This window comes from Aquarana catesbeiana, linkage group LG05 (assembly GCF_042186555.1).
Source record: "Aquarana catesbeiana isolate 2022-GZ linkage group LG05, ASM4218655v1, whole genome shotgun sequence".
NCBI classification, from domain to species: domain Eukaryota; kingdom Metazoa; phylum Chordata; class Amphibia; order Anura; family Ranidae; genus Aquarana; species Aquarana catesbeiana.
This window is the reverse complement of record NC_133328.1, coordinates 367,449,261-367,473,629: the sequence shown is the minus strand read 5'-3', so window position 1 is coordinate 367,473,629 and position 24,369 is coordinate 367,449,261. Positions and strand designations below refer to the sequence as shown.

The following is a 24,369-nucleotide window of genomic DNA, read 5'->3' as shown; positions in this document are numbered from 1 at the left end:
ATATCTTGTCAGTTTATTTGTATTTTTGAACTGATTTTCAGATTCCATCACTTCCTGTAGCTTTTATCAGCATTCATTTCATTTTAGGCCATCTCCCAGAAGCCTTCACTTCCTTGTTGAGGGCGTGATAGGGTGTGTTCATCACTCTGGATCACACCTCCTTCATAACAATACTACATTCTGCATACTCCCTATACAATCTGATTGCACAATCTCCTTTATATCTCTTATCAGCTATGTAGTGTGAGGGCCTGTCTGAATTGATACAAATTGAATTAATTTTTCGTGTGTGTCCTCTATTCCATAGTTCTGGTAAATCTAAAAAAAAATTGTACAGAGATTATGCAATCAGATTGCATAAAGCATAGGAGGGAGTGGACAAAAACTCAGTTGTCAGGCCACGGTCAAATCTCCACGTATTCCCGTATGCGTTTGTTTTGAGTGTTTTGGAGCATTTCTACTCGTCACGCATAGGGCAGCCCATTCACTTGATTGGGCTGCTCTACACGCAAAAACTGCCCCAGAGAAGCTCCAGAACTTCTTTTAGAGTGAAGCAAGGTGCATTAACAGTTTTTGGTGCGTTTTCCAAACTTGGGGAGCCTTTAACATGTAATGACAGCACAAGCACGATGCACATTTGCAACATTTCTGAAACACATGGCAAAGCATGAATTTTTTTGCAGTTTGCCATGCGTTTGGAAACACACAGACATGAACAGAGTATCATTGTTCTTGTGTAAACGCACCAATTTCACTTTCAGGCTCCAGTTACACCTAGAGTAGTGGGAGCGCATGTTTTTTGGCTCACTTTTTCAGTGACACGAATGGTGCACCGCTACACCTGGCAAAGTAGCTCATGGGACATTTTTGCTTTTTTTAACTGCATTTGTCACCTGTTTGTGGCAAAATGTGTGTTTGCGTCTGTGTTTGGTGTGTCATTAACAGTTAACGACACTGAAAGCACAACTAGGTAATTTTAGGTGTATAAATGTGGCCATACACTATACAAGCTGATTGCACAATCTCCTTTAGATTTACCAAAACTATACAATAGGAGGGCACACAATAAATCCAATCACTCAGTATCCAATCAGGCAGGCTCTTGCACTACATCAGGGGCATCCCGTGGCCCCAGGTAATTTAGCATGCAGCCTGAGCCCGTCTGAAGGGACACTGGGGAAGCCAGGCAAATGCATGTATGGAGGATTGCCAGGGGTGCTGTGAAAACAGATGATGGGTTAAGGTGTGCTAATGAGGTCAGCTGGTAGACTCCTTCCTGTGTCTTACTGGCTAGTCTGTCTGTGTCTGTTTACCAAGGAGTTTCTGAAGTGATATGAGAAATATAGCCATGGATGAGGAAAGGCCCTTTCTTCAAAATAAAATAAAACTTGTATTTTTGTGCAACAGAGGTGTATTAATGGTATATTGGTACATAGGGGAGCTGGATTTTAGAAAAAAAAAATGTAAACTTAGCCTTAGCCTTTAAAAATTCACCTTTGTGGAAAAAATAATAAATAGACATATTTTTGCAGGAAAAAAATTTGAATGTAATATTTTTTTCAATAGAGTCTGCAGAGTATTGCACCCATGACCAGTGGGTGCTAGGTCAGGCACTGCCTAGAGCTCTCTGCCCATACCTCTGTACAGACAGACAGTTCCTGAGCTGTAGGCAGTGTGAATCAACCACGAGCATGCTGATCAGCGTGCTTGCAGTTCAGTGATACTACAAGTCTGGCTGCAGCAGTGGCTGATGGGACTTAGTTTTTATTCAGTCACAGATTAATGTGAATGAATGATGCAGCTGTGCAGGCAGAGCACCATGTTCAAAATGTGTCATTGGATGCAGGGACAAGATCCCCTGCCAGCTGTCTCAGAGAAGGCAGCTCTGACGGCAGGTGCATAGGAGTATTTGACATGTTACACCCTAAATATGAGTGTAACATGCTTTTAAGTTTTCTATATCATTTTATAATTTATCTGTATTTTTCATTCATTGATAGCATGGTATACAAAAGGAAAAAAAAAAAAAAAAAAAGCGCATGCTGACAATATAAAGATGAAAGTTCATGTGCACATACTTTGAGGAACTAAAAGTTCATATATAGTATTACTATTTTAACAGTACCTTGTATTGTAATTTTTTTTTAAATATGCAATGCTTGTCCATTTACATCTGCACACTCAGACATACATTGTGGTTCAGTATGGATCCATCTGAAAAACTGACATGGATCCAGACTGAGTGACAGTGTGAAAGTGTCCTTGCAAAACCAGAAACACAATCCTATACTGTAGTTACACAGAGCAATTATCTCTTATGTGGTCAGTGTACGTGTGTGTATCTGTGCTCTGTAACAGACTTATTGGCTATATTCTTGCATATTTATATACAGACCTTTGACATTTGAGCAGCAGTATTTCCTTTGGCTCCCAAATGAATCATTGCCAGAGCTGAGGAGATGCTTAACGGGGAGAAGAACAAGTTGCATTTTCTATCCTTTTCATTCAGCTTCCGGAAGAGATCAATAGCAAAGGAGCCATTTGCTACACTGAGAGAGTCCATTTTTTCAAGCCTGCAGAATTAGTGAAAAATCAATGATGACATAATATATCAATTCAAGCTATACAACAATAAATTTAAAACTGAACTCCAGAAATTACCCTTTTTTAAAGCTTACATTGGTCCAGCTTAGTTACATCTAAGTCTTCCTACAAACAGTCAGTACTGGTCTTTTCCGAGGGCTGATCGAGCAATTTGTCACCTGTATACTGAGCACAGGGGGTCACTTGCTCCTCACCTCCTCCATTCAGAGAGTGTCTTGTATCTCTTTTTTCAATAAATACGAGATGTTCTCTGATTGAATGAAGTGGTGATTGTGAGCTGCTGAGAGGGCGAGCCAGCCACTCCCGGCCCTTCCACAGCCCATCGCTCCAGTGAATGCTGAAGGGGCAGAGCAGAAAGCAGTGACTAACAGTCACCAGATCTCTGCTCAGGGAGCTCTAAGAACCGAGCAATCGGCAAGGTTTGATCTCTCAGTTCTCTGCCTTAGAGCCGACGGGGGACAGATGCAGCCTTGGAGCGGTGCTTTATCCACTTATGTGAAAAATCCCAAACTTCTCTTTTAATGCAAATAAAGCACAACAGTATAAATGAGCCCTGAATGTATACTTATCTCAAAGAGCTGGTCAAGTTATCCTATTTCCCTAGTGACATATTCTGAACTAGCTACAGAGGAAAGACAAAAATTCCCATCTCCCGTCAGAAGAATAGGTTTTTAATGTATTGAGTAGAAGCTGCTTTTTCGTGTGAAAAAAAAATCATTCAAAAGCTATTTGCATCATTATTTTATGCCGTTTCACAAAACAGAATAAACACAAACTTCCTGGTGTATTCTATAATAATTGGCTTCAGCCATAAGATTTTAAAGCGGAGTTCCACCCAAATTTTGAACAATATCTGTATGTATTCTCTTCCTTGCCTAGATGCTGACATGCCGTTTAAAAAAAATTGAAATCGCCATAATTACCTTTTATTTTTCTATTCTTCTTTGCACTTCCTGGTTCTCCTCCCGTGGGAGTAGGCGTGTTTCTAGCCTCTCCCAGACTCCTGGGAGCTAGTCTCAGGCTTCCCAGGATGCCACTGAGCATGTGCGGGAATGAGCGGTGAATGCTGGGAGCACAGCATTCACCACATTCAGGAAATAAATGCTTGTGGGCTTCAAATGCCCACAATGAAGATGGAAACCGCCTGCAGTGAATAATATAAGTTATTCTTTCCGATGAAATCTGACACAGGCGGACATATTACACACAATATGTGAGTATGTAATGCTGAGAAGAAAAGTTTGTGAATGAACTCAAAAAAAAAAAAAAAAAAAAAAAAAAAAAAAACACCACACGATAAATAGGTGGACCCCCGCTTTAATTCCAACTGCGGAGAAAAAGCCTTGACTCACTAAACAACCATGACAATAATGACAGTTAATAATGACACACGTTTAACCACTTCCAGTCCTGGCCAATTATGACCATTCTCTCCTACATGTAAAAATCAACCATGTACTTAGAACCCCCAAATATTCTACATTTGTTTTAAGCAGAGGCCCTAAAGAATAAAATGTTGAGTGTTACATATTTTTATGTCACATGCTATTTGCACAGCCATTTTTCGAACGCAATTTTTTTGGAAAAGATACACTTTAATTTTTATGCGCAAAAACACAATATAATACACAATTGTTTGGTAAAATATAAAAGATAATGTTACGCCAAGTAAATAGATGCCAAACATGTCACGCTTTAAAATGTCATATGTCCATGGAACCAAAGTACAGTACCTAAAAATCTCCATAAGTGACGCTTTAAAAGCCCTTACAGGTTACCAGTTTAGAGTTACACAAGGGGCCTGGTGCTAGAATTGCTCTGACGTTCGCAGTATGATTATTTCAATTTTGATTTCTTAACACTATACCTTTAAATTTTTTTTGATCAACTTTATTGCTATCATAAGGGATGAACAACATCCCTTGTGATAGCATGGGCTGTGCCAGGTACTCTTTATGGAGTGATCTGGGTCTGTTAGACACCAGATATCTCCTTTGGCCTCCAAAGCATCAGATCAAATTGAGATCAGTTTGATCTGATGCTTTAACATCAGTTCCTCTCGCTGTGTGCCCGGAACCGGATGCCGGTGGCATCTTTACCAAAACTCTGATTACATGGGAGAAACCAGTAAAAGGTGGCGGTGGGAGAGGGGAGGACCTTTCCTCCATCTGTAAAATTAATCCAGCGGCTGTACAGCCTCTTGGATTACTGTTACTGGAAAAAGATCACTGAGGGTAAAAACAATACCATAGCAGTCATGATCCCAGTATAACCACTTTAACCTTAGGCTGTTTATAAACGTACTAAGGATGGGAAGTGGTTAAAGCAAGTTCCACCTGTTTTTTAGTTTACTAAAAGCCAGCAGCTAAAAAAGCATGGCTGCTGATTTTTAATAAACCAACACCTGTCCCACGATCCAGCGATGCGGTTGCCCGGAGCCTCGCTCCTCTCCTCCTCCTTTCCGTCATAGCAACTGTGGGCACCCGGCCGTGACAGCTTACAGCTTCATGACCGGGCACGCATTGCACATGAGCGAGTCGCGCTGCGCTCTGCTATTGGCCAGACAATCTTCTGGGATCTGTATTGTGTCCCAGAAGATCGCTGGCAGGGAGGGTTCTCGACCACATAGGCGACTCCTCCTCTCGCCCTAGGCAGCCGAGAACAGGAAGGAGGAAGTGGGACAGGAAATCCCACTAAAAAGAGGGTACACCCCCCCCCCCCCAAAAAAATGACATGCCAAACGTGGCATGTCAGGGGCTGAGGAACCCAAATGAGGTCTATCATGCTTTTACTCTAACTGCTGGTTCCTTGCTTGTTGCATCTTTCTCTCATTGAAAATGCTACTTTCTGCTCCTCCTACCAAGCGCTCTCTGCTGGCATAGAGGAGTGAGAGCACAGACCTGCATTGTAGAGAGGGCATGCATCAGAATTTTTCTGTCAGCGAGCGCAGTGAGTCTATATCTGATGCCTGTTGAGCTGCACAGTCATATTTAGTAAAACAGAGGCAAGATTTTTTACATAAAAGGTTGTTAATACAAGTTCTATCTGACTGCATATTTGTATGCATATCTGTGACTTTGACTGGGCCTTAAAGCTGAACTCCAGGAACCCCTATATAAAAAAAAAAAAAAAATCTACCCTTGGGATAAAGGAACACGGTGTAATACTTACCTTAAAATGTCAGAGTTTATACACCGCTCAGGTGAATGGATGGCTGATTACTCAATGTGGGTGCCGGCCCTGGCTCACGACCGTGCAAATACAGGTATAGAAGAAAATCAGCCACACACCACCGGGAGCTTGAATGAAGGAAGATCCTTTATTCACATATGCCAAGAGTAGACAGGATACAATGGGATAAAAGGAAGACGCATTTCACACAAACCCAACGTGCTTGTTGAACAAGCATTGGGTTCGTGTGAAATGTGTCTACCTTTTATCCGGTCTATTTTTGGTATACGTGAATAAAGGATCATACTTCATTCAAGCTCCTGGTGGTGTGCGGCCGATTTTCTTCTATACCTACTTACCTTATTCCTAATATCTGCCCTCTCCATTTCTCTCCCCACCTAAGCCCTTACTGCCCTTATGTACAACTATTATGCAAGACTATTGGCCCTGAACTGCACTTGATAATGTCAGAGTGTGACCACATGGCTGGAGTGTGTTAGAGAAGAGGAATCAGGGAACCAGTTGTGCAGATGAAGGGAGTCTGCTGGAATGAGGAATAAGGCATTACCCCTCCTCAATTGCGAAAAGCCCAAGCATTGATTACACTGCATGCAACACAATCTGTGAATGGGGAGAATGACAAGTGTTTTCACACTGGGGAGGTGCACTTGCAGGATGGGAAAAAAAAAGTCCCGCAAGCAGCATCTTTGGGGCAGGGCAGGAGCGATGTACACACAGTTCCCAAAACGTCCTGCCCATTGAAATGAATGGTGCAAAGTGCTTCCACAGCGCCGCAACACAAGCACTAGAAAAAACAAAAGAGCAAAAAACACAAAAAACACACACCCCAAAAACAAACCACAGCTAAACAGTTAGACCATACTCGCTTGTTTGTGGGGAGGGGGGGGGGTTCAATGCAAGGATAATTTTTTTGCCTGCCTGGAGTAGGGCACAGCAATATGTATTAATGCTCTGACTCAATGAATGAAAAAAAAAAAAAACACCATTCTACTGAGTGGGACTGCTGGATTTTCTCCCAACACAATGCAACAAAGCAAGGAAGAAAGACAGAGCCCCGTTAAAGACATTATAGTTTAGCCTGTCCAGGCATTTGTTCTGGATTGCAAAACTAGAGAAAAGCCCTGCTGCCATCCTGCTATTCTGTTGTCTGCTCACATTCCACCACCATGATCTACTTTCACTGCATGCAGCTAATTGAGTAAGGAACATCTAGAGACCCTTGTAGATTGCTCTGCTAGAACTCTCCACTAGGTATCCTCTAGCAGAGTGTACAAATATGTTGGAAAACTGCTGGAGTTCATATGGTTCGCTGCAGCAGGAGAGTTATCCTGGTAAGTTGCTTGAGTGCACCAAAACTATTAATTACTGTTATTTATTGTACAGAAAGCTCTGCAACGTAATTAGAGTGTGATTTTCACTTCCCTTTGTCACTCAAAGTTGCTCAATGTTTTGCAAAAGGATAGGGAATAGTAATCATTTTGTGCTTAAGGCCCCATGTACACGGGAAGCTGCTAAACGTACGTTCAGAGGCAGTTGGACACTTTTTTCAACTGCCCCTGAACTCATTCAATGTTATCCTATGTGACACAGTCTCGTTAATTGCCTTTTTATAGGCAGTTGCATTGAACAGCGTTTCTTTGAAAAGAAAAAAAATGGGCTCAGATGCCGAAGATTTCCACGTTTCAGACGCCAAACGTGGCTAAAGGTGATACCAGCGTTCAGCCGCGTTTTCGTTTATAAGCATTTTTTAAAAGGTGCCCTATTTTTTTTTACATTAAAAATCTCAAAAATGATGGCAAATGATGAAAAAAAACATTAAAAAAAAAAAATTTTTTTTTTAAATTGTAATTGCTTGCAATGATTCATAGACCATTTATATACCCTAATGAGCCCTTGATCCAATCCAATACACCACTAGCATTACTGTTATGCAAAGTATAATTGGAATTTGACCCATATGTTGTTAGATTTGAACAAGCAACTTGTGGCAGGTGACGTGGCAAGTGGACAATTCACAACTTGTGGCAGGTGAGGTGGCAAGTGACAATCTGCAACTTGCGGCAGGTGACGTGGCAAGTGGACAATTCACAACTTGTTGCAGGTGACGTGGCAAGTGGACAATCCGCAATGTGTGGCAGGTGACAATCCGTGACTTGTGGCAGGCGACGTGGCAAGTGACACGCTAAATACAAGTACACTGCTGCTCTCTCAGCTGCTGCTACTCACTCTGGTCTCACAAAATTGCTGAAATAGTTAAATAATACTGATTTTTGGAGCTTGGGGAGGGTCTTATGATGTTATCTTAACTAAACGTTTCCAGACACAAACATGGTAAAACGCCATTAAACACGGCTAAGCGCAGCATGCAAACGCGGCTAAATGAGCGCTTTAAACGCCAGTTTCAAGGTGTCAAAAAAACATATCGTTCAGAGGACTTTACCTCAGCGTCCCGTGTACGTGGAGCCTAAGATGCAAGCATTTTGATGGTGACACTTGCTCTGTTTAACAGCGTATGAACTTTTAATGAAACAGTACTTTCCTTAAAGTGGAGCTCCACCCAAAAAGAGGACGTTCCCCTTGTCTGCCTCCCCCCGTCTGCTGCCACATTTGGCACCTGGTTTTGACAGGTATTGCTCCCACTTCCAGCTCAGTTCGCCACCCCCCCTTCCCCCGTAGCCAGCCCATTCACATGCGCACTAGTAGACTGGCTGTGAAGCCATAAGGCTTCACTGCCAGTTTCCTTTTGTCAAAATGGGGACACCAGCATCTAACAGCTGATTGAAAAACTGGCTCGGGTGAGGACACAGCTGGCTTCCTGGACAGGTAAGTGCAGTACTTGTAGCTGCTGACTTAACCACTTGCCGACCGCCTAACGACGATATACGTCGGCAGAATGGCGCAGGCAGGCAAAATCACGTACCTGGTACGTGACTGCCTTCCCGTGGGCGGGGGGTCCGATCGGACCCCCCCCAGTGCCCGAGGCGGTCGGCTTTGGTCTGGGAGCGTTCAGAGATGAGGGGGAGGCCATCCATTCGTGCCCCCCACCCCCTCGCGACCGCTCCCAGCCAATCGGAATCTTCCCCTGCCTCTGTGTAGTACACAGAGGCAGAGGATGTGATGTGATCTCTCCTCAGCTCGGCAGTTTCCATTCCGGCGCCGAGGAGAGAAGGCTGAAATGTGAATGAAAACACACAAACATACAGTAGAACATGCCAGGCACATTTTACACCCCCCCCCCCTTTACCCCCTGATCAAACCCTTCCCCCCCCCCCGTCACACTGACACCAAGCAGTTTTTTTTTTCTGATAACTGCATGGCGTCAGTTTGTGACAGTTAGTGTGGTAGGGCAGTTATTGTTAGCCCCCTTTAGGTGTAGGGAACCCCACTAACCCCTCCTAATAATGTTTTAACCCCTTGATCACCCCGTCGCCAGTGTCCCTAAGCGATCATTTTTCTGATCGCTGTATTAGTGTCGCTGGTGACGCTAGTTAGGGACGTAAATATTTAGGTTCGCCGTCAGCGTTTTATAGCGTCAGGCACCCCCATATACTACCTAATAAATGTTTTAACCCCTTGATTGCCCCCTAGTTAACCCTTTCACCACTGATCACCGTATAACCGTTACGGGTGATGCTGGTTAGTTTGTTTATTTTTTATAGTGTCAGGGCACCTGCCGTTTATTACCTAATAAAGGTTTAGCCCCCTGATCGCCCGGCGGTGATATACGTCGCCCCAGGCAGCGTCAGATTAGTGCCAGTACCGCTAACATCCACGCACGTAGCATACACCTCCCTTAGTGGTGGAGTATCTGAACGGATCAATATCTGATCCGATCAGATCTATACTAGCGTCCTCAGCAGTTTAGGGTTCCCAAAAACGCAGTGTTAGCGGGATCAGTCCAGATACCTGCTAGCACCTGCGTTTTGCCCCTCCGCCCAGCCCAGCCCACCCAAGTGTAGTATCGATCGTTCACTGTCACTTACAAAACACTAACCGCATAACTGCAGCGTTCGCAGAGTCAGGCCTGATCCCTGCGATCGCTAACAGTTTTTTTGGTAGCATTTTGGTGAACTGGCAAGCACCAGCCCCAGGCAGCGTCAGGTTAGCGCCAGTACCGCTAACACCCACGCACGCACCGTACACCTTCCTTAGTGGTATAGTATCTGAACGGATCAATATCTGATCCGATCAGATCTATACCAGCGTCCCCAGCAGTTCAGGGTTCCCAAAAACGCAGTGTTAGCGAGATCAGCCCAGATACCTGCTAGCACCTGCGTTTTGCCCCTCCGCCCAGCCCAGCCCAGTCAAGTGCAGTATCGATCGATCACTGTCACTTACAAAACACTAAACACATAACTGCAGCGTTCACAGAGTCAGGCCTGATCCCTGCGATCACTAACAGTTTTTTTGGTAGCGTTATGGTGAACTGGCAAGCACCAGCGGCCTAGTACACCCTGGTCGTAGTCAAACCAGCACTGCAGTAACACTTGGTGACGTGGCGAGTCCCATAAGTGCAGTTCAAGCTGGTGAGGTGGCAAACACAAGTAGTGTCCCGCTGCCACCAAGAAGACGAACACAGGCCTGTCGTGCCCATAATGCCCTTCCTGCTGCATTCGCCAATCCTAATTGGGAACCCACCACTTTTGCAGCACCCGTACTTCCCCCATTCACATCCCCAACCAAATGCAGTCGGCTGCATGAGAGGCATTTTTATGTCCTCCCGAGTACCCCTACCCAACGAACCCCCCCAAAAAAAGATGTCATGTCTGAAGCAAGCGCAGATATAGGCGTGACACCCGCTACTATTGTCCCTCCTGTCCTGACAATCCTGGTCTTTGCATTGGTGAATGTTTTGTACCATTCACTAGTTGAGTATTAGCGTAGGGTACAGCATTGCACACACTAGGCACACTTTCACAGGGTCTCCCAAGATGCCATCGCATTTTGAGAGACCCGAACCTGGAATCGGTTACAGTTATAAAAGTTAGTTACAAAAAAAAGTGTAAAAAAAAAAAAAAAAAAACCAAAAATATAAAATAAAAAAAAAAATAGTTGTCGTTTTATTGTTCTCTCTCTCTCTCTCTATTCTCGCTCTATTGTTCTGCTCTTTTTTACTGTATTCTATTCTGCAATGTTTTATTGTTATTATGTTTTATCATGTTTGCTTTTCAGGTATGCAATTTTTTATACTTTACCGTTTACTGTGCTTTATTGTTAACCATTTTTTTTGTCTTCAGGTACGCCATTCACGACTTTGAGTGGTTATACCAGAAGGATGCCTGCAGGTTTAGGTATCATCTTGGTATCATTCTTTTCAGCCAACGGTCTGCATTCATGTAAAAGCAATCCTAGTGGCTAATTAGCCTCTAGACTGCTTTTACAAGCAGTGGGAGGGAATGCCCCCCTTCCCCCACCGTCTTCCGTGTTTTTCTCTGGCTCTCCTGTCCCAACAGGGAACCTGAGAATGCAGCCGGTGATTCAGCCAGCTGACCATAGAGCTGATCAGAGACCAGAATGGCTCCAAACATCTCTATGGCCTAAGAAACCGGAAGCTACAAGCATTTTATGACTTAGATTTCGCCAGATGTAAACAGCGCTATTGGGAAATTGGGGAAGCATTTTATCACACCTATCTTGGATGCAGAGGAGAAATCTAGGGTCTAATAGACCCCAATTTTTTTAAAAAAAGAGTACCTGTCACTACCTATTGCTATCATAGGGGATATTTACATTCCCTGAAATAACAATAAAAAGGATTAAAAAAAAAAAAAAAAAAATGAAAGGAACAGTTTAAAAATAAGATAAAAAAGAAAAAAAATAAGAAAAAAAAAAAAAAAAAAAAAAGCACCCTGTCCCCCTCTGCTCTCGCGCTAAGGCGAACGCAAGCGTCGGTCTGGCGTCAAACGTAAACAGCAATTGCACCATGCATGTGAGGTATCGCCGCGAAGGTCAGATTGAGGGCAGTAATTTTAGCAGTAGACCTCCTCTGTAAATCTAAAGTGGTAACCTGTAAAAGGCTTTTAAAGGCTTTTAAAAATGTATTTATTTTGTTGCCACTGCACGTTTGTGCACAATTTTAAAGCATGTCATGTTTGGTATCCATGTACTCGTCCTAAGATCATCTTTATTATTTCATCAAACATTTGGGCAATATAGTGTGTTTTAGTGCATTAAAATTTTAAAAAGTGTGTTTTTTCCCCAAAAAATGCGTTTCAAAAATCGCTGCGCAAATACTGTGTGAAAAAAAAAAAAATGAAACACCCACCATTTTAATCTGTAGGGCATTTGCTTTAAAAAAAAATATATAATGTTTGGGGGTTCAAAGTAATTTTCTTGCAAAAAAAAAATAATTTTTTCATGTAAGCAAAAGGTGTCAGAAAGGGCTTTGTCTTCAAGTTAGAGTGGGCGATATGTGGCATAAGCTTCTAAATGTTGTGCATAAAATGCCAGGACAGTTCAAAGCCCCCCAAATGACCCCATTTTGGAAAGTAGACACCCCAAGCTATTTGCTGAGAGGCATGTCGAGTCCATGGAATATTTTATATTGTGACACAAGTTGCCGGAAAGAGACAAATTTTTTTTTTTTTTTTGCACAAAGTTGTCACTAAATGATATATTGCTCAAACATGCCATGGGAATATGTGAAATTACACCCCAAAATACATTTTGTTGCTTCTCCTGAGTATGGGGATACCACATGCGTGAGACTTTTTTGGAGCCTAGCCTAGCCTCGTAAATGACCCCATTTTGGAAAGTAGACACTCCAAGCTATTTGCTGAGAGGTATAGTGATGTATTTGGCAGACCTCACTTTTTGTCACAAAGTTTTGAAAATTGAAAAAAAAAAAAAAAAAAAATTTTTTTTTTTCTGGTCTTTCTTCATTTTCAAAAACAAATGAGAGCTGCAAAATACTCACCATGCCTCTCAGCAAATAGCTTGGGGCCAGTCACAGACTGTGTGGAGTATTTTTTAATTACACGGATGGGATTTTTAAGGTGCCATATGAAGCAATATACCAAGATACTGAAATTGTAACATCAAAAATTTTACATATACCAAAGTTAAAAGAAATTTTGATCATAAAAACCATCATAATAAAATTCATGTAGTCGTAATGTGTGTACAGTAGTTTCAGCTCAACACGTTTCACCATTCAGTGGCTTCCTCAGGAGACTTGTGAAGCACTGTACAGAAGATCATTAGATGTGATAGAAAAACGGTGGGTTTGTAATATTTTGAGAGGGAAAAAAAATATAACATTGTGTTGTCCCTTAACCACTTCAGCCCCGAAAGGATATACCCCCTTCCTGACCAGAGCACTTTTTACAATTTGGCACTGCGTCGCTTTAACTTTATTTTTTTTGTCCCAAGTGATTGAATAATGACAAAAAAAAAATAAAAAAATTAAAAAAAAAAATTTACAAAAAGTTGTCACTAAATGATATATTGCTCACACAGGCCATGGGAATATGTGTAATTGCACCCCAAAATACATTCAGCTGCTTCTCCTGAGTACGGGGATACCACATGTGTGGGACTTTTTGGGAGCCTAGCCACGTACGGGGCCCCGAAAACCAAGCACCGCCTTCAGGATTTCTAAGGGCATACATTTTTGATTTCACTCCTCACTACCTATCATAGTTTTGAAGGCCATAAAATGCCAAGATGGCACAAAATCACCCCCAAATGACCCCATTTTGGAAAGTAGACACCCCCAGCTATTTCCTGAGAGGCATGTTGAGTCCATGGAATATTTTATATTTTGACACAAGTTGCGGGAAAGTGACAATTTATTTATTTATTTGTTTATTTATTTTTTTGCACAAAGTTGTCACTAAATGATATATTGCTCAAACATGCCATGGGCATATGTGGAATTGCACCCCAAAATACATTCTGCTGATTCTCCTGAGTACGGGGATACCACATGTGTGGGACTTTTTGGGAGCCTAGCCGCGTATGGGGCGCCAAAAACCCAGCACCGCCTTCAGGATTTCTAAGGGCGTAAAGTTGTGATTTCACTCCTCACTACCTATCACATTTTTGAAGGCCATAAAATGCCCAGATGGTACAAACCCCCCCCCAAATGACCCCATTTTGGAAAGTAGACACCCCAAGCTATTTGCTGAGAGGCATGTTGAGTCCATGGAATATTTTATATTTTGACACAGGTTGCGGGAAAGTGACAATTTTTTTTTTTTTTTTGCACAAAGTTGTCACTAAATGATATATTGCTCAAACATGCCATGGGCATATGTGGAATTACACCCCAAAATACATTCTGCTGCTTCTCCTGAGTACGGGGATACCACATGAGTGGCACTTTTTGGGAGCCTAGCTTCATACGGGGCCCCGAAATCCAATCACCGCCTTCAGGGTTTCTAAGGGCGTAAATTTTTGATTTCACTCCTCACTACCCATCACAGTTTCGAAGGCCATAAAATGCCAAGATAGCACAAAACCCCCCAAAATTACCCCATTTTGGAAAGTAGACACCCCAAGCTATTTGCTGAGAGGCATGGTGAGTATTTTACAGCTCCCATTCGTTTTTGAAAATGAAGAAAGACAAGAAAAACGTATTTTTTTTTTCTTTTTTCAATTTTCAAAAGTTTGTGACAAAAAGTGAGGTCTGCAAAATACTCACTATACCTCTCAGAAAATAGCTTTGGGTGTCTATTTTCCAAAATGGGGTCATTTGGGGGGGGGGGGGGGGGGTTTGTGCCATCTGGGCATTCCATGGCCTCCGAAACTGTGATAGGCAGTGAAGAGTGAAATCAAAAATTTACGCCCTTAGAAAGCCTGAAGGCGGTGCTTAGTTTTCGGGGTCCCGTACGCGGCTAGGCTCCCAAAAAGTCTCACACATGTGGTATCCCCGTACTCAGAAGCAACAGAATGTATTTTGGGGTGTAATTTTACATATTCCCATGGCATGTTTGAGCAATATATCATTTAGTGACAACTTTGTGCAAAAAAAAAAAAAAAAAAAAAAAAAAAGTGTCTTTTTCCCGCAACTTGTGTCACAATATAAAATATTCCATGGACTCGACATGCCTCTCAGCAAATAGCTTGGGGTGTCTACTTTCCAAAATTGGGTCATTTGGGGGGGTTTTGAACTGTCCTGGCATTTTATGCACAACATTTAGAAGCTTATGTCACACATCACCCACTCTTCTAACCACTTGAAGACAAAGCCCTTTCTGACACTTTTTGTGTACATGAAAAAATTATTTTTTTTTGCAAAAAAATTACTTCGAACCCCCAAACATTATATATTTTTTTAAAGCAAATGCCCTACAGATTAAAATGGTGGGTGTTTCATTTTTTTTTTTCACACAGTATTTGCGCAGCTATTTTTCAAACGCATTTTTTGGGGAAAAAACACACTTTTTAAAATTTGAATACACTAAAACACACTATATTGACCAAATGTTTGATGAAATAAAAAAGATGATCTTAGGACGAGTACATGGATACCAAACATGACATGCTTTAAAATTGCGCACAAACACGCAGTGGCAACAAACTAAATACATTTTTAAAAGCCTTTAAAAGCCTTTACAGGTTACCACTTTAGATTTACAGAGGAGGTCTACTGCTAAAATGACTGCCCTCGATCTGACCTTCGCGGTGATACCTCACATGCATGGTGCAATTGCTGTTTACATTTGACGCCAGACCGACGCTTGCGTTCGCCTTTGTGTGAGAGCAGGGGGGGACAGGGGTGCTTTTTTTTTTTTCTTTATTATTTTTTTGCTTTTTTATCTTATTTTTAAACTGTTCCTTTCATTTTTATTTTTTCTTTTAATCATTTTTTATTGTTATCTCAGGGAATGTAAATATCCCCTATGATAGCAATAGGTAGTGACAGGTACTCTTTTTAGAAAAAATTGGGGTCTATTAGACCCTAGATCTCTCCTCTGCCCTCGAAGCATCTGACCACACCAAGATCGGTGTGATAAAATGCTTTCCCAATTTCCCAATGGCGCTGTTTACATCCGGCGAAATCTAAGTCATGAAATGCTCGTAGCTTCCAGTTTCTTAGGCCATAGAGATGTTTGGAGCCATTCTGGTCTCTGATCAGCTCTATGGTCAGCTGGCTGAATCACCGGCTGCATTCTCAGGTTCCCTGTTGGGACAGGAGAGCCAGAGAAAAACATGGAAGACGGTGGGGGGGGGGCATTCCCTCCCACTGCTTGTAAAAGCAGTCTAGAGGCTAATTAGCCGCTAGGATTGCTTTTACATGAAAGCCGACCGCTGGCTGAAAAGAATGATACCAAGAGGATACCTAAACCTGCAGGCATCATTCTGGTATAACCATTCAAAGTCCAGCAACATACCAGTACGTTGCTGGTCCTTGTTGGGCATACATTGTAAACTTTTTTTTCATGCAGCCTGTGGGCTGAAGGAAAAAAAGATATTGATCGGTGGGTATGCCCACCATTAGAATACCTCCCTTCATCCACCCACTTCTAATGATGGGCATACATGCACCGTATATATATGCCAAAGCATGGGGGCATACTCCCGCAAAAGTCAGGAGCAAATCGCTCCTCCACCCACTGCTGCCCCCACGCTTCGGCATATATGCTGAAGTATGTAACTGTGGTGGTGAAATCACCTCCGACAGCGCTGGAGTCATGGCTTTATGTATCGTGGGAGCAAACGCTGTTGCTGTCAAGATTAATAAATCCGCTCTGCAGCTGAATGGCGTACCTGAAAAAAGTGGTTAACAATAAAAAAACAAAGTATAAAAAAATTGCATACCTATAAAGCAAACATGATAAAAACATAATAAAACATTGCAGTATAGAATGCAGAACAATAGAGAGAGAACAGAGAGAGAACAATAAAACAACAACTATTTTTGTTTTTTTTTATTATATATATATTTTTTGTGTTTTTTTTCTTTTACTTTTTTTTGTTTTTTGTTTTTTTTACACTTTTTTTTGTAACTTTAACTTTAACTGGTACCAGGTTTGGGTGTCTCAAAATGCGACAGCATCTTGGGAGACCCTGTGAAAGTGTGTCCTAGTCTGTGCAGTGCTGTACCCTACGCTAATACTCCACTAATGTATGGTAGCGTTCAAAACATTCACCAATGCACCAAACCAGGATTGCCAGGACAAAGGGGACAATAATACCGGGTGTCACGCCTAAATCCGCGCTTGCTGCAGACACGACATCTTTTTTGGGGGGTTCGTTGGGTAGGGGTACTCGGGAGGGCATAAAGAAAACGCCTCTCATGCAGCCGGCTTACTGCATTTGGTTGGGGAAGGTGAGGTGGAGCACCGTCTGGAAACAGAAGGGCTCTGACGATCTCTTCCTGGAATTTAAGGAAGGATCCAGTCTATCCTGAAGCTCTGTATAGCACATGAGCATTCAGCAAAGCCAATTGAAATAAACAGACACTTTTTTGTACCAGCGTCTGGCCTTACGGGCAATTAGGTACGGCGCCAACAACTGGTCGTTGAGGTCCACCCCTCCCATATTAAGGTTATATTCCTGGACACAGAGGGGTTTCTCCACAACACCAGTCGCCGTAGGAATTTGGACCGTCGTGTCTGCATGAAGGGAGGTAAGAACGAAAACATTCTTATTGTCCCTCCACTTCATAGCGAGCAAGTTATTACACTGCAAGCAGGCTCTCTCCCCCAGCCTAAGACGGAAATCTACAAGCCGCTGGGTAAAGCCCCGGCGATTAGGTCGCACGGTGCCACATGCTCCAATCTGATGATCAAAAAGGTGGCTAAAAAGTGGCACGCTCGTGTAATAATTGTCCACGTACAAGTGGTACCCCTTTCCGAATAAGGGTGACACCAAGTCCCACACTATCTTGTCAGCGCTTCCTATGTAGTCAGGGCCGTTTGTCGGCTCTACGTGACTATCTTTGCCCTCGTAAACCATAAAACTACATGTATAGCCTGTGGCCCTGTCACAGAGCTTATACATCTTGACCCCTTATCTGGCACGCTTGCTGGGAAGGTACTGTTTGAATGACAAGCGGCCAGAAAACTTAACCAGGGACTCATCAACGCAGACAACTTGATGGGGAGTAAACAAGTCTGCAAAACTTTGGTTGAAGTGGTTTACGAGGGGCCGAATTTTGTAGAACCGATCGTATCCAGGGTCTCCACGAGGACGACTGAGTTCATTGTCGTTGAAGTGCATGAACCGCAAAATCTGCTCGTATCGTGCCCTGGCCATGGAAGCAGAGAACAAGGGCGAATGGTAAATTGGGTCAGTGGACCAATATGACCGCAACTCACTCTTTTTATTCAAGCCCATGAGGAGGGAAAGGCCCAGAAAGATCTTAAATTCAGAAACCGTAATTGGTTTCCAATCTCTGGCAAGGGAGGACTGGGGATTAGTGGCGATGTGTTGACCAGCGTACAAATTGCTTTGGTCCACAATAGATCTATAGAGATCTTCGGTGAAAAACAGCGAATAAGAATCCAGTGGCATAAAGTCAACTGTTTCCACCTGAATTCCGGGTTGGCCAGTGAAAGGGGGAAGTACGGGTGCTGCAGAAGTGGTGGGTACCCAATTCGGATTGGCGAATGCAGCAGGAAGGGCACTATGGGCACGACGGGCCTGTGTTCATCTTCTTGGTGGCAGCGGGACACTACTTGTGCTTACCACCTCGCCAGCTTGAACTGCACTTATGGGACTCGCCACGTCACCAAGTGTTACTGCAGTGCTGGATGTACGACCAGGGTGTACTAGGCCGCTGGTGCTTGCCAGTTCACCAGAAGGAATAGCGGCACTAGTACTTCTCTGCTCAATACGAGAGCCCTGCGGTTCTTGCACTTCAAGGACAGAAGAAGTTCGGGGTCTGGTACGCCTGACCTTAGTAGGGACCACAACTCCGTCGTCAGAGCTATCTGTCATGGAGCCGCTGTCCTCTACAGGATCCTATTCTGAGCCTGAATCTGACAGATGAGTGACTTCCTCTTCACTATCTGTCATGCTCAGAAACGTGTAGGCCTCTTCACTAGTGTACCTTCGATTTGCCATTTTGGGCTCTAAATTTAGGGGTACACTAGTGAGACTCACAGGCAAAAAAGCTCCTGACTGTTAGCGACTGATTCAAAACGCTACCAAAAAACTGTTAGCGATCGCAGGGATCAGGCCTGACTCTGTGAACGCTGCAGTTATGTGTGCTTAGTGTTTTTTAAGTGACAGTTATCGATCGACACTGCACTTGGGTGGGCTGGGCTGGGCTGGGCCGAGGAGCAAAACGCAGGTGCTAGCAGGTATCTGGGCTGACCCCGCTAACACTGCGTTTCAGGGAACCTTAAACTGCTGGGGAGTATAGATCTGATCGAATCAGATATCGATCCGCTCAGATACTATAGCACTAAGGGAGGTGTATGCTGCGTGCGTGGGTTTTAGCGGTACTGGCGCTATCCTGACGCTGCCTGGGGCAACGCAGACCTTATCTGACCCTAAAACCGTAACTTATATCACCGCCGGGCAATTAGGGGGTTAAACCTTTATAAGGTAATAAACGGCGGGTGCCCTAAAACTATAAAAAAATAAACTAACCAGCGTCACCCGTAACAGTTATACGGTGATCACTGGTGAAAGGGTTAACTAGGGGGAAATCAGGGGGTTAAAACCTTTAGCAGATAGTATATGGGGGTCCCTGTCGCTCTAAAACACTGACAGCGAACCTATATACTTACCTCCCTAACTAGCGTCACCTGTGTCACTAATACAGCGATCAGAAAAACGATCGCTTGGCGACACTGGTGACGGGGGGTACCCTGGACCTAAAGGGGGGTACCCTAGACCTAAAGGGGGCTAACCTAACTGCCCTAACACTTATAACTGTCACAAACTGACACCAATGCAAAAAAAAAAAAAAAACTGCTATTGGTATCAGTGTGACAGGGGGTACAGGGGGGTGATCGGGGGGTGAAAAGTGTGCCTGCGTGTTCTACTGGAAGTGTAGTGTTGGTGCAACTTACTTCGAATTGAAAAGACCGGCTCGAGGAGAGATGACATCACTTCCTCTCCCTCCGTTTACATTACAGAGGGAGAGGAAGCATTTGATTCGCTGGGAGCGATCGGGAGGGGGTGGCTATCAATGGATGGCCTCCCCCTGACCTCTCATCGCCCGCGAACAAGAGCCGACTGCCTATGGCACCGGGGGGGGGTCCGATCGTACCCCCCGCCCGCGGGAAGGCATCACGTATCAGGTACGTGATTTTGCCTGCCCGTGCCATTCTGCTCACGTATATAGGCGTGAGGCGGTCGGCAAGTGGTTAAGCGGCCTCACAGGTTAGTTCAGCTTTTTCTTCTCTTTTTGCGTTAGCTTATTGTTATTCTTCTTTTCAGGAACCCACAGTGGGTGTATTCCTCCTATGACAAACTGATATTCCTAACTGCAATCTTTTCGGTTCCATCATTTTATTGTATAATAATTACTTCAATACAGGGCACCTTCCTTCCCAAACCAATTTTCAGCTTTCAGTGCTGTCACTTTTTAAATGACAATTGCGGGGTCATGCTACACTGTACCCAAACTAAATTTTTATAAATTTTGTTCCCACAAATAAAGCTTTATTTTGGTGGTATTTGATCACGTCTGTGGTTTTTATTTTTTGCTAAACGAATAAAAAGACAAATAAAATTTTGTAAATACGTAAGTTTTTTCCTTCACTGATAGGCACAGATAAGCTGCACTGATAAGGCGGCACCAATGAGGTGGCACCAATGAGGTGGCACCAATGGTTACTTATGGGTGGCAATGATAGACGACATTCATGATAGACAGCACTGCTGGGCACTGAAAGGCAGCACTGATGGCTGGCACTGGATTTCACTGATAGGCATCACTGGTGGTACTAGCAGGCATTTTTTACTGGCACTGATTGGCAGCTGCCTGGGCACTGATTGACATTTCCCTGGTGGGTGGCATACCTGGTGGTCCAGTGTGGTGGCCATCCCTGGTGGTCCTGGCGGCATCCTGGTTGTCCTGGGCGGGCATCCGAGGGGGGCTGCACTGATAAAACAATCAGAGACGCCCGTCAGGAGAGTAGCCGATCGCGCTCTCCTCTACTGGCGTCGGTCAGACGCGAGTAGGGAAAAGCCGATCAGCGGTTCTTCCTGTTTACACCGTAATCAGCCATGATTGGACACGGCTGATCACATGACAGAGATTCTTTACCTAGATCAGACAGACACATCGCAACAACGATCGCCGCGATGCACGCCCCCGGGGGCAAACAGCGGCTTGATATTTTGAGAACGTCATATGGCGTCCGGTCAGGATATCGCAACCACTTTGCCGACGACATATTGCTATATGGCGAATGGCAAGTGGTTAATCTTGGTGAGTACCTGGGGTAAGATGGCCTATCAGATAACTTATTAATTATGATGATGATTGTGCTAACGTTTGTACATTAGTGTTTAAACATCTCAAATACAACTTATATGTTCAATTTTTAAGGCGACTTCTCCATTTATTTGTAGTAAAATTATATTCTGTACAATGCTTCAGAAGTCTCCTGAGGAAGCCACTGAATGGTGAAACAAGTTGAGCGGAAACTACTGTACACACAATACGACCGCATGAATTTCATTATGATGGTTTTTATGATCAAAATGGCCTTTAACTTTGGTATATGTATAATAAAATTGGTGATTTTACAATTTCAATATCTTGGTATATTGCTTCGTTCGGCACCTTAAAAAAATTCCATCCATGCAATTAAAAAATATTTTGTTTATTCTTGGGATGTTGTACCTTTATCCCCAGATCTTTGGCCGATTATCAAAATATCTGCAGTGGAGTAGACTCACTGGCATGGGATACACTTTGTCTTCAAGTGCACTTTGTAATTTTTGGACATTTTATACATTGGGATCTTTGTGATTTGTAATGTGGACTTTCTTTACACTGCTATCTAGCATGGTGGCGTTCTTCATGTTTAATAATTAAAGAGTTAGTAAACTCTGACTGTTTGTTTTTTCTTCCTTGCAAAGTATAGGCATAATGTGCTAGTATGCATTGCATACTAGCACATTATGTGACTTTCCTGCAAAATAAGCCTGCGTCTTTCCCGCATCCATCTTCGCCTGTCTTCCTTCCAGGGCCATGGATTCCAGCTACGCGACTGGCTAGAGCCGCTTGACGTCACTCCCGCGCATGACATGAAGCTGCACGGGTGGCTGTTCCTTGAGAGTGCATGCGCCGATGACATCATGAGCACAGTATACAGTAAATATCTCCTAAAGGTGCACGTTTAGGAGATATTTACAGTACCTATGGGTAAGCCTTTTTCTAGGCTTACCGATAGGTACAAATTATACAGGAAGGTTTACTTCCTCTTTAAAGCGCAGCACATGGTTTACTGATTAGTATGCTATGGTAAATATCGCATAGCGTGCTTACAGCTAACATTCATATAAGATAAGATTTGTTCCACCATTAGTGCGGTTTCTCACTTTAAGTTTTTGATTCTTATTGACCTTTGCTTTCCATTAGGGAGATATTCTTTCACTTCCTCTAAAGACAAAAAATAAAGAAAAAAAATGTTCCAATCAGGGAACACAGGCAGACACGGTAGTGCAAGGAAGGGTTAGAACTTGAAGATATTTTTGATCATGTCCATACCAAAGAGCATTAATAAAGTAGAAATGTTAACAAGTAGCAGTTAGGCGCATTACAGTAACAATGCCTAAGGCTCGGTTCACACTAGGACGACTTGTCAGGCGACCGAGGTCGCCTGACAAGTAGCGTCCCGTTCAGTACAATGGAACCGTTCTAATCGGAGCGACACAAGTCGCTCCGACTTAGAAAAAGGTTCCTGTACGACTTTGGGGGCGACTTGGGGCGACTTGCATAGACTTCTATACAGAAGTCGTTTTGCAAGTCGCCCGGGCAGTCGTGTGCAGGTCGCCTCGGTGAGGCGACCTGCAAGTCGTGCCGCCTCTGGTGTGAACCGAGGCTTAGCGTAATAAAACATTCATCCAGGAGGGAGTAATATTGGATATCCAAACATGAATAGCGTTAGGCATTTTGCTTCATCATCAAAACGTTTATTATATGGTTAGCAGATATTCAATTTTTTCCTAAAATGATAGTCTATATTTCCTTCAATCATGTGAGTTTTAGTTAGTTTAGATTATTATAGCTGGTTAGACTTGTTAGGCCTACTAAAGCATTTTTCATGGTGAAAGGTTACTACAGCCACACCCAGGGCAAGGCAGATGACAGTACTCATTTATACTAAATGAACAGAAAACTCTAAATTATCATGTCTGTAAATGACGCAGCAAAAAAAAAAAAAAAAAAAAAAAAAAAAAAAAAATGTTCCTTTCCCATGAATGCTCGACAAATAAAATATTTCACTTTTGTACTTCAAAATACAGAAATAAGACACCAGTGTGAATGTACCAGTACAGAAGAAACTGTACAGATGTACCAGTACGGATTACAGTGGTTACATTTTAACCACTTCAGCCCCGGAAGGATTTACCCCCTTCCTGACCAGAGCACTTTTTACAATTTGGCACTGCGTCGCTTTAACTGCTAATTGCGCGGTCATGCAATGCTGTACCCAAACGGAATTTGCGTCCTTTTCTTCCCACAAATAGAGCTTTCTTTTGATGGTATTTGATCACCTCTGCGGTAGACACCCCAAGCTATTTGCTGAGAGGCATGGTGAGTACTCTGCAGCTCTCATTTGTTTTTGAAAATGAAGAAAGACAAGAAAAAAAGTTTTTTTTTCTTTTTTCAATTTTCAAAACTTTGTGACAAAAAGTGAGGTCTGCAAAATACTCACTATACCTCTCAGCAAATAGCTTGGGGTGTCTACTTTCCAAAATAGGGTCATTTGGGGGGGGGGGGGGGGGGGTTGTTGTGCCACCTGGGCATTCCATGGCCTCCGAAACTGTGATAAGGCAGTGAAGAGTGAAATCAAAAATTTACACCCTTAGAAAGCCTGAAGGCGGTGCTTGGTTTTCGGGGTCCCGTACGCGGCTAGGCTCCCAAAAAGTCTCACACATGTGGTATCCCCGTACTCAGGAGAAGCAACAGAATGTATTTTGGGGTGTAATTTCACCTATTCCCATGGCATGTGTGAGCAATATATCATTTAGTGACAACTTTGTGCAAAAAAAAAAAAAAAATTGTCTTTTTCCCGCAACTTGTGTCACAATATAAAATATTCCATGGACTCGACATGCCTCTCAGCAAATAGCTTGGGGTGTCTACTTTCCAAAATGGGGTCATTTGGGGGGGTTTTGAACTGTCCTGGCATTTTATGCACAACATTTAGAAGCTTATGTCACACATCACCCACTCTTCTAACCACTTGAAGACAAAGCCCTTTCTGACACTTTTTGTTTACATGAAAAATGTTTTTTTTTGCAAGAAAATTACTTTGAACCCCCAAACATTATATACTTTTTTAAAGTAAATGCCCTACAGATTAAAATGGTGGGTGTTTCATTTTTTTTTTTTTTTTTCGCACAGTATTTGCGCAGCGATTTTTCAAACGCATTTTTTTGGGGGAAAAAAACACTTTAAAATTTTAACGCACTAAAACACACTATATTGCC

The 24,369-nt window shown here is 43.1% G+C and overlaps 1 protein-coding gene across 2 annotated transcripts in view; it reads right to left on the bottom strand.

Moving 5' to 3' along the window:
* LOC141144866 (serpin B6-like) overlaps positions 1–24,369 on the bottom strand; it is an 82,347-nt gene that overhangs the window by 30,484 nt on the left and 27,494 nt on the right. For both annotated transcript variants that reach the window (XM_073630951.1, XM_073630950.1), the window contains exon 2: positions 2,396–2,573. In XM_073630951.1, coding sequence (XP_073487052.1) covers positions 2,396–2,563 — 168 coding nt within the window. In that variant the 5' untranslated portion in view covers positions 2,564–2,573. The remainder of the gene's footprint in view (positions 1–2,395; positions 2,574–24,369) is intronic.